The following is an 11,627-nucleotide window of genomic DNA, read 5'->3' as shown; positions in this document are numbered from 1 at the left end:
TCTTTGTGCTTTTCATCTCATCTCTATTAAGGTTTCCACTAGGGTTACATTATAGTTTCTTCTTAACATAGTATGTGATTAATAGACAACGGATGTTTATGCATTTGTGGGAAATTTGAATTCACAAAAATACTAATTATTATATTTAGGGGTTGAGACAGCCCTCTTCAAAGCTCTGATTTCCTTAATACTATTAATAAATATATGAATTTGCATAAAGATCCTAAGTCTAGTGATTAATTAGAACTGTCTAGCTCTAACATCGTTCATAGAGGCAAATTTTATTTTCGAACGACGAATAAAACTTTTAGATTCATACGTAAACGTTTTACTTGTAAATTCATTTGTAAAATAGAATCTATTGACGGATTTTTCAAATCGATATCCAGGAAGGTTAGTGTAAATGCTAGTTTAAGAATGAATCTAAAAATTTTACTCGTTATTCGTGAATAAAATTTGTCCAACTGTGGGGGTTGGTCGGTTCTCTTAATAAAGTAATCATGTGTAATTTTGATGTGTTTTTATCTGAATCTAACCTCTATTCGTTTGTTGATAGAGGCATTGTATTATGTTATGAGCTTTTGTTCTGCTAGTTGTGGACCAAATTTTGTTCCATTTCTTTCTTATGATATTCTTTGTATAATGTAAATGATTTTGGCCACGGAATTAAGGTTTTAAAGTTCAAATAAAATCTCAATTAAAGTGACAAATATGTGGTCTCACTGATAAATATATTTTCATATCGTTGAAAGAAATGGAATATTGCTAAGATATCTATGTTAAATACCGATAAGAAACTATCAAATATATTTTCTCGCGAGAATTGCATCAATTAATTCGTTTGCAAATCAAGCTGACTCGTACAGATATAAATCGGAGACGAAAATTTCATTCGAACGACAGATAATCGATAAAGTCAATATACAGGAATCTGTGTCGTTTATTCAATCGAATGATTACAATTCTATTAGTTAATCGGGAAATATGTCGTTTTACTATTGAAATATTTATGCGACGAGTTACGAATAAACGGCGGTTTGTGTTTTATTTGTTATTCAAAATTTTTATCTGGATACAAATATAAAATTCAATAGAATTCATACATAGTTTCCCGTAAAAATGATAATTACTAATTTGGCTTCTACGATGAATAGAAAGCTTATTCTTCTTGTCAAACTCAATGCTCAATCACTATACTAATTTCTTTAGTTAAATGACACTTCTCAGATACAATAATCTGTATCGTTATTCTATTTTAAAGTTTGCACACTTACCACTTAATTTCGCATAGAACTGATACGAAAGTAAATAGTAGACTCGAATACGATTGGAAAATAACGCTAATGATCACGTAATTCCAATTAAACGTTCGTTGATAGTAGGCCTCATCAATCATTAATCATATAAATTTATAAATTATGAAAGTTTTCTATACTTCTTCTCGAGTTGAATAATTTAAAACAAATAGAGATTATAAGTGGATCATTAATATCGTTATATTCGTAGTTTTGACGTTCGAAGTATTCATTTATGTGGATGAATATTATAAGAATTTTTAAAAATTTAAGAAAGTTTTTAAAATTCTATAAAGCAACTTTTGAAAATTAGGAATGTAATTGTATGATTACAAGTAGACAATTAATATCATTATAATCGCAATTTTGACGTTCGAAGTAATCATTTATGTGGAAAAATATAATAAAAATTAAAAAAAATTTAAGTTTTGAGAATTCTATAAAACAACTCTTGAAAATTACGAACATAAATTTTACTTTGAACTAATCAGACGATAACCGATTTAACCACGAAAGTACGTCATATTTGATGGGTCGTTAATCGAGGAAAAATTTTTAAAGGGATTGGAAAGTGTCACCGAAGTCAAATAAACCGCAATATATTTCATGTTGAACTGTCTTTGGTTTAATATGATACAACAGAGCGGACGTTTTGGGGGAGGGGCCCGTGTACATATTACATATTCACATATATAATTATATTTTGCAGCTTCTATATCATCAAATTTGTTTATGTACAACATATACCAAACAATCAGTAATTATTTTACACAAAAATTTTCCGTACATTGCGTGTACCGATCGCGTAGAATGTGCGCCCGGCTCTGTCACTGAAGTCGATTTTTCTCGTATCGTTGGAGGGTCAACGATACCGATTCGCCGGATCGTTCGTTCGGCATTTCTAAACGAACGAAACCGTTCGAGGAAAACGCGAATAGCCGTATTCGTCATATGCCTGGTACGTTCTACGTATCTTTACACAGATATACGATTCCTAATAACAAGGGACAGAGAGATCGCCAAAAGTCGTGCTTACGCTGATTCGATACGAAAATAAATTTTTTTAAGAAATCACTGGACAAAGAAAACTCCTTTCAGTGGGAAAAACGAAAAAAAAAAAAATAAAATAAACCCGCATCAGTTATCGATAGGATTATTTAAGCTGATCGACGCTCGAACTGCGCTGCTGCTTGCGATCGAAATAGTTGAATTGTCGAAGTCCTTCCTAACCGCGCATAAACCTAACACGTTCTCAACGATATACTCAATTTTTAAATATATCTGTATTCTACGATGATTTAAACAATCGAACTAAATGGCAGTCTTCCTTATTTAAAACAAAAAGAAAAAAAAACGTACTAAAAAATGATCGGTGCATTTAAAGGACAGAAGACTGTCTATTAAAATAAAATGTATAAAATAACATGATAAAATGAAATGCGTATTCGAGATCGATTTACGAGATCGACATTGTCACACAAATAGGCCTCTCTCTCTCACACGCGCGCACACTCGCTCATACACACATACACGCGCGAATATGTTCTTCCTCTCCTACTCTCCCTTTTATCTCCTTTTTCCTTCTCCCTCGCAGGGGAATCAGGCAGTTCGATTCTCAACAATGATAATTATTCGCGTGAGGGACTTTCGACGATGCATATCACAGACACGATGATATGGAAATGAAAGTGTGTTTCGTATAATGAACGTGTGCGTACGCTCGACGCGCACGATAAGCTTATAGGCCGCCCGATAGACGCGAGAATTAAATAAAAACGACACCATACTTTCTACGAGCCAACGTGACGCTCGTGTTTAAGTTTCGATAGCAAATTGTAAGTACGAAAGGGACCTGCGAAGTCAATTACCCTCGAGCGAATAGCGGCGCGATGCTTCGTACGACGCACCCTTCTAGTCGCGAGTATCTCTAAGAGTAAGGATAAAATTCGAAAAACGTTGTAGCGGTAAAAAAAAAAAAAAGGAAAAAAAGAACAATCGATTCCGTAAAATGGATAAAATCTTACAGTTCGAAAAGCAAAGGTTTTCCTTGGCAAATAAAATTATACGCTCGAGCTACTATAGCAGCGTCTCGGGTATAAAAAGGCTAGAAGAAGCAGGAAAGTATCGACTTCGGTGCTAAAAGAAAAAAAGAAATAACAAAGGTAGGAAAAGAGATTTTTTTCTAAAGCGCCCAAATTGAACCAATGTCGGATAAAAATCGATTTAAAACTAGTTGAGATACGCTGTTTTTCCTTGCAAGAAATTGCAACGTATAAAAAGTACGGGGGTGGGGTAGAGGGGGGTGGGGGGGTGGGATGGAAGTATTGAACTATTATTTCCTTATCGAATTTACATTTTCATGCCGAGTCCAAAGGTACGTCGAGTGAAGAGAGTAGCAGCAGCAGCGCGGCGCGTAACGTAAAATGGCGTCGGCCGCGTCGATGCGTTTCCTTCATCTTCCGCTACGATATTATGAAAAAAAAATTCTACTAACGATATTAATAATAATTAAAATATATATCCTTCTATTTCTCTCTTACGCTCTAGGTAATTTTAAGCTCAACTAGACACTTTAAATACAGTTAATCGGACATGTAAAATCTCTACAAAAATAAAATAAATAATCTGAATAAATACAAATATAATATTACAGTTAGTTAATAAATTATTATATAGGATTAAGAGGGGGAGGGCGCGTGTCGCTCGTCGGGAAACGTGTTTCCTGGCGACGAGCGCGTCGACGTTACAAAAGATACCGTCGTGAAGATCTTTGCTCGCGTGTCGCCACGCGATATAGTTATGCGCAGAATTTTTTCTTTACTTTCTTCTCGCTCGACGCGAATAGTCTAACTTAAAGCGCGAATACTGTATTTTCTTGTGTACTTAGGATATAATACCGCTGCGGTGCACAAGCTCGTTTAGTCGGATTCCCATCGGAATCCATTTCTCTTCTCCCTTCTCGCGTGCGAACGCTCCCACGATTCTTCCTTCCTTCGGAAAAATATACGTTTAAAAATTCACGTTAAAAAAAAAAAGAAAAGATTCAAATCGTAAAAAGAAGATATCGTTTCGTCGAATAAAATGCAATAGGTCGGGTAAATAAAACGGCGAATCGCAAAAATCTATAGGTAGCAACAATGACGGACGAGGGGAGGTCGAAAACGTGGGAGAGGGCTCGCACACGGCTTCTTTGTTCGGCAAATCGAAGAAGGATATCGGTCCAGAACTGGTATTTCGCGATCTGTCGATTTCTATATCCATCTTCTCGCACGTTTATGGTTACGCGTTCGACACGGTACAAAACACGTACCGGCAACTAGCGTGTATACAAGACGAATGTCTTTGCACGATCGTGAACTCGGCGGCGAAAGCCAACAGGCTGTTTATCGAACGACTCAGCTTCCCGTCTTTCTCTCTCTCCGGTCGTCTCGCGGAATCCTGATCGTCGAGCATCGGCCGATCATCGACGAGGCTCGTCGACGGTTTCCGTCGATCCTGTTTCAAAGTTACGGTAGCTAACTTGACGCAGACGTACGCGCGCACTTTTGCGACCCGACGACACGAAATATCTATCGAGAGTAGATCTGTCGATAGATAGGTCGGTGATCGTCGCAGAGACACACACACACTGGAACCGGGACCGATGGTAGCCATTAACCTGCTTGGCAGAGCACGTCTAGGCTTCTTCCATTGTACCCGCTTCCTCGGTAATCTCAAGAAAACTGCCCGTCCACGCTGGGTTGTTCCGGTTTCCTAAGATGAGCGAGTCGTCGTCTGGTAGCCCTTCTTCGGCTTCCGCCTTGCCATCCTCAGGACTGAAGACCGCGGCGCAGGTGCTCGAATACCTGCACCACGTACTCGAGACCGTTCATGTAGTCCCGAAAGATCAACCAGTCGCGTAGGTTTCGGTACGTCTCGGATGATGACATCGTCGTTCGGAAATCGGCGTTCATGATGTCGCGGGTGACGTCCGGTCGCGACGACAGCTGCCGCTCCACTAATGCCACTTGCAGCTCGCAGAGAACCTGCAAAACAAAATTCACCACGTTACGTCCTCGTTCTGTCGGCCATTTGCAATTTCTTCTCGGTGATAATGGTAGAGGAAAAGATATATGCAATACTGTTGGTAATTTGGAATATTTAATAACAGAAGCAATTGTTATAGAGGGACTACAATTTTATATATTATCGATGCAAGAAGAATAAGAAAATGTTAATTTGCAAAAATTTTTTCACCATTCAGTCGTTCTTTAAAGAGAATCAGTCAATGTATTTATTTACGTGTTAACATTTAAGATTTCTTGATAAGTTTGTGACGATTTGGAGCACAACGAAGATAAAAGAGGAGAAGAATGGAGTATGTTATGTATAAAATTACATCTGTGATTATTGCACTAGCTAAGACTTATCTAATTAATGTTCAACAAAGATGATTGTTCTTATACTGTGATTTCTATTTTCGATTAAATCACAAGAAAAAGTCATTTTATTTTTTACTTGTTTTTTTAATTTTATAGTGTGAATGTGAATTAAAATACCACTATTCTAAATTACTTAAACCTTAGCCAAATCGTTGCTTCGTGTCATTTTGTAAATAAAATTTCAGTTTGTTTGTCATTATTATTTCGTGTTACTTTTTCAGTAGCTCTAAAACAGATATTGTTTGACCAAATTAATGATACCAAATTGGAGTAGACAGTGCTGAGATTCTAGTTTATGTCAATAAAACTCAATCGATTTGAATTAACACGTAATTTTTCATGCTAAATTTGAGAAATCCGTGTTTATATATTTATACTAAGGATCTGAAATTTGGAAGCAGTCAAAGTATTATAAAATCGTGTTACAAATATTTTGTTACATTTACAGTTATTTATACCGTAATAGTTTACATTGCACACGCGTGAAAAAATTATTATTGTTTTTGTACAGTCAAAAACCTGTAGCTATTTAAATATTCATAAGAATAAACTTTTGAAGAATATAATAACATTATTAAATATTTTTACATTTATCATAAGCTAATTATAATTTGATATTTCATTCATATATAAGATGAATATTGTTTCAAAAATTTCATGTTATTAATCTCCATGTTCTATGAGTTGCACAAGTTTATCTAAAGGTATATTTCTACGTGTGGGTTACAAATGTACGTTTGGCAAAATATTAAGAAATCGTCTATCAAAAAGAAAAATAAAATAGCCCGATTAAAATTTGATAAAATATGTAATCAATGGACTGCTCAAGATTGGAAATCTCTTTTTTTCAAACGAATTTACGTTCAATCTATTTGTTATGTTCGATGTTCAGTATGTAGCAGACATCAAACGCCAACTGTGAAACATGGTAGAGGAAACATTGTGGTGAAATAGTTGGACTTTCATTATATTAATAAAATTTAAGTGTATTATAACAGGTGTCATGTATAGAGGAATCTTAAAAAGATATATGTTGCTAAAGAAACATGTTGCCAAATTGGTCATTTATGCACGATAATGACCCTAAATACAAATCGAAAATGGTCAAAAAATGGTATCGATGAATATAAATCATACATAACATCTTTGGAGAGAATAAAAGTTCGAATAAGGTAAAATTATTTCAGAATTGAATAGCAACATGGATTAATTGAATCCACGATATTAAATATTAAATAATGTACGAAAACCTTCTACGATATCAACTAAAAACATTGTTTCTTTTGTAAAACAAGCCGGAGATTCTTGCATGCCTTAATTTAGTTATATTTGTGAAGAAAAAAAATTAAATAGATTATTTAGAATAAATTTGTTTTTAATCCTCCACTTGCGGCTTTATATTACATTTTTTAATTCGGTAAAAACAGAAAGTTTCTAAATACGAGTGCATACAAAAATACATATCCAAAATCGCCAAACAATAAACTTTGCAATTTGTCTATAAAGACAAATCGCTACAAAAGAATTGCAGAGTCGTGAAATCAGGGAAATCGAATGGAAATTTACTCGACAAAGCAACGATCGGTTAATCGATAAACCCATAATGTTTTTTCGTATCTAGCGATTAGAACGTGTTTAGTCGTGAAAGTATTGTGCAAATAATCGTAAAATTTTTTTGTAACGTTCGCGACAATGAAAGGTGCTATAATTCGAGCTGATTGTACCTGGTACTTCGGTACTACTTTTTATCGAGAAAACGAGAAGTATCGTAGCTTGGATTATTTATAAAGTTAAGTTTTTGACGGCAATCGTTCACTCACCGTTCGCAGTTTGTATTCTGTGTCCTTAAACTGCTTGCGAAATGCGAGTTGGAGATCCTCTTGGTCCCAAACTATCTGTTCCAAACCCACCGCATACTTTTGCATGTATTCGTACGCGTCGATGAGGGCCTTGTCGAGCTACGAATAGATAGAATTCAACGTTTAACGCTTCTTGCAAAAATAATTTGCAATTAAATTGTACCACGCGCGGAGGAAATTGCTTTTAACGAGATTTACACGAAAGTTAATTCTGCGTTTCATTCTATCAAAGCTTTACTGTACGTAATTGATATATTATTCGTTCTAGTTGATTGGAGTATTACTTGTTATAGTATATTTATTCACAAAATCATTTATTCGTTATTTATGAATCTATACGAATTCCTCTAATCAAACAGTGAAACATTGACAGACATTTGTTTTTCTTATTCCCTAGTAATTAATAGTGTTCAAGCATATAACAACGAAACACGATAAATACACAAATAACGAATAATAAATAATGATTAAACGATTAAGGAATTATAATATAATAATGAATAAAATTAGAAAATTTATTCGAAATTAAATGTTTTCAACCACAGTGTTTAATCGAAACTTAAATTTTTCTATTATTTAGTAATTTTTTTATGAATATAAAACCATTCAATAATAATTTAACTGTATAAATATATTCACATTTTCTTCCTGTGATTATTTACATGTAATAAAACATCTGAGTATTCTTAAATACATTATGAAAACTGTGACTTTCGATAGAAACGAGCATTAACGCTGTGAGTAATTGAGCGTATGCTAGAGTGAAACGTCTAATTAGTTACTTATGATCCGTTATTAACGTTACTGTTAATAAATCGTTCCTCTTGTCTTTATTAGTCGTATCTTATTTGAACAGGGGAACGCAAGGTAGTTTTTGATTGATTGATATCCACTTCGAAAGGGTAAAGATAGCTCCCAGAATCGGGGTGCAGAAAACGTATATTTTTCATATAATTTTTTTAACATGTGTTTCTTTTTTAATTACATACGTGTTTTTAAACGAGATATTCAATCGCGTAAGCTTCTTAACAAATTTATTTTTTAATTTTGTTCACTTTTTCAAAGTGGATGTTAGCTGATAAAAAAGTGTCTAATATTTTTAAGAAGTATCATAGTAGAGAAAGGGGAGAAAAGAAATAAACGAATATTCGTCTGTACCTCCAACTTGTCTAAATATTCCTGATTCAACTGTTCTCCGAGATTCTTGGGAATTTCCCTCCACCCGGGTAGCCAATCGTAATGATGGTCTATAAACGTTGAATGCAAGTCGGCGTAGTCGATGTTGAAGATCCGCCTGGCCTGTAAAATCAAAAAAGAAAATCGCGTGTTTGATTAGAGGAACGTTAAACCGCAAATAAGATCGAGACATAAACGGCGTTTCAATTTTTCATCATCCTTCCTACAGTACAATAGTATCCACAATTTTAACAAATATTAGCACCAGCAAATATTGCATTGTTATAACAGTATAAATATTTCCAAAAACACTATCATTATATTGCAATTTCCCTACATAGGCATTTTTGATTAAGGGTATAGTAATTTGGTCAAACACATTTTAGGGATAGCAATAATGGCTTCCAAAGCGTTCTTCTTAAATTATTGACTTTATAAATAACGATAAAGATATTTCTTTTCTTGAATAAGAAGAGAAACTCATAATTTTGATAAAGAAATAAAAAAAAAATGCAATATTACCAGAGTTTATTACTTGTTTAGATGACACTAATTGAATCTTTTACCCTGTATGTTTGAATCTCTGGAACTTGAAATTTACTAAAATTTACACTTTAAAGCGCTATTGTAATAGCAAGAAATGAAGAATTGCGCAGAACTCGATGCGTGTTTAGTGAAAACAGTCTCACAAACGGAACCAACAATTTATCCCAAAGGGAAGCCGAACGTAGAGAAAGAGAACGTGAGGAAATCGATTTACTGGGCAAGAATACTTGTTTCCAAGTTGACTCGTTAAGCGCAAATAACCTATATTCACACATCGGAAGGTACCAATGATCGACCATGAAACGTTAAATGTCTTGATTTTGAAACTCGGTGAAACAGATCGTATCGAACTCGCGAGTGTTCGTATGCAAAAATTTGCACAACTCCTTCATTAGGGGAGCAGTATGGTTCAATAACAGGTTAGCGGGTTTAGTCACTGATTAAGTAGGCAGTAGCGCCTCGTACGCGATCAGGCTAACGATATCCCTCGTTCCTGGTACGATGGGAACGTGGACGAACGCGCTGACGGATGAGTAAGCTCAGTCCGGTATCGCGAATCCAATGCGAGCAGCACGCGCCTGACACGAGCTGACTTTTTGGGAATACCAAGATGGTTCCTCGTCGAACCTGGACCCTCCACCAAAAGCTGACGATTTTTCCAACAGCAGCCATATACAACTTTCAATCGGAACGAAATCAAAACTATGAACGATAATCTGGAGCTCGCTTTATTTTTACGCTCGATGATATTATACAAATACTAGGATGCTCCTTCAACTTCTGTTGGTATTTATGTCGCCTATTATACAGGAATTTGAAGCTTGAAATTAGTCGAAACGAACAAGATTTATGGGTTGTCAATGTTTTGAAACGAGGCGATAGAAAGTGAAATAAAACGAACTTAAAATTTGATTCATTTATTTAACTTTGTGAAATATTAACACAGATTTTGGAGAATTAGTTAACACTAGAATTGCAGAGAATTATAGTGTATTTATTTGTACCAAAGAAATTAAAACGATACGTGAAAAATATATAATGGAATGGAAACAAGGTGTTGGTTGGAAAAATTTCAAGCTGGAGACTTCAATGCCTGGTCTCGTGATATGTTTCGAGATTGAAACCTCCCTTTTGCAACGTTTTACACTTTGAACTCTGCAATGGAACACGCATAAAATTCTGCAAATTCCCTTTGGAAATCAATTTTACTGTATCGAGTATTTTATCTTATAATGAATATATTATTTAGAAATTATTTTAATGAAAATCGGAAAGTGAAGACAAAAATGTTCTGTCTCGTATTGTACAAATTTTAAATCGTTTGTCTAGAAACAAAGCGTTGACCTCGTAACAAGTTTCACGAATTTAGCTACTGTTTCAGAAAGTTGGTATTTATCGAACGAGATAAATATTGACTTTAGAGTTATAGCAAGTTTTCATCGATTCACATTAATCTGCATCGTATTCTTGCATTTATTTCGACCCACTCTACCAGCACGTTCACTCATAGAAACATCCGAGGAATGTTGTTTGGTTGCTAAAGAGATTATCGCGGTTTGCGGGTCGTGAGAGCAGTATCACACGATGATTATTTCCATTCCTGGGCAGATAAGGGTTTGGATAATCGCGTTATCGCTGTGCGCGCCAGCTGGTCCAAGACGCGAGGTCGAAGGCACGTTTAATGATAAATGTGCTTATGCGAGGCAGGTCAATCGATATGTGTTTAAAACAATGCTTCAACGTCGTCTCGTTTCCTTCTGTAAACGTTCACTTTCTATGAAAGAACTTGGAAAGCGTCCAACGATTCTCACGATCGAAACACTTGGACGCAATATTATTTTGTTGAAACCTTTCGATAACGTCAGAATGTACAACAAACTCTAATTAAACGGTTCCATAGAAAAAAGCTCACTTTCTCTTCGATAGATTATTATTTACTTCCTCGTACAATTGTCTTCATTTTACGCAGCTGCACGAAATAATAGAGCACAATATCGATCATAAATAAAATAAATAAACGTGCAAGGTAACGTAAGTTTGAAAAATTGCGTTCTGAAAACTAATAAATCCAACGAATGAAATTAGAGTCAAATCAAAGAGCTTTATCGAATAAATTCTCGGTATTGGGCCTCGTGCTTCGAAGCTACCCGGTTTCTTCTATCAGTAATCGATCCCTTTCCACGCCCAAATAATTATGAAACCCTCCAAGAAGATATCGACACCTTTCAAAACAGACACTTTGTATCGGAAACATTAAACGCGGTGATTAAAACCGAGCAGTCATTGATTGCGTCACGGGCTGTTATTACCACCGACACGGATAACGTCGT

General features: G+C 35.2%; 1 protein-coding gene across 1 annotated transcript in view; it reads right to left on the bottom strand.

Annotated features, from left to right (window-relative positions):
• Positions 1-1,884: 1,884 nt before the first annotated feature.
• Positions 1,885-11,627, bottom strand: part of LOC143350800 (uncharacterized) — a 29,866-nt gene continuing 20,123 nt past the window's right edge. The window contains exons 3-5 of the mRNA XM_076782769.1: positions 8,734-8,874; positions 7,537-7,674; positions 1,885-5,320 (exon numbers count right to left, since the gene is read on the bottom strand). Coding sequence (XP_076638884.1) covers positions 5,105-5,320; positions 7,537-7,674; positions 8,734-8,874 — 495 coding nt within the window. The 3' untranslated portion in view covers positions 1,885-5,104. The remainder of the gene's footprint in view (positions 5,321-7,536; positions 7,675-8,733; positions 8,875-11,627) is intronic.

The sequence above is a fragment of the Colletes latitarsis genome, chromosome 2 (genome assembly GCF_051014445.1).
Source record: "Colletes latitarsis isolate SP2378_abdomen chromosome 2, iyColLati1, whole genome shotgun sequence".
Lineage (NCBI taxonomy): Eukaryota > Metazoa > Arthropoda > Insecta > Hymenoptera > Colletidae > Colletes > Colletes latitarsis.
The sequence above is the reverse complement of the archived record's forward strand: the minus strand, read 5'-3'. Positions and strand labels throughout refer to the sequence as shown.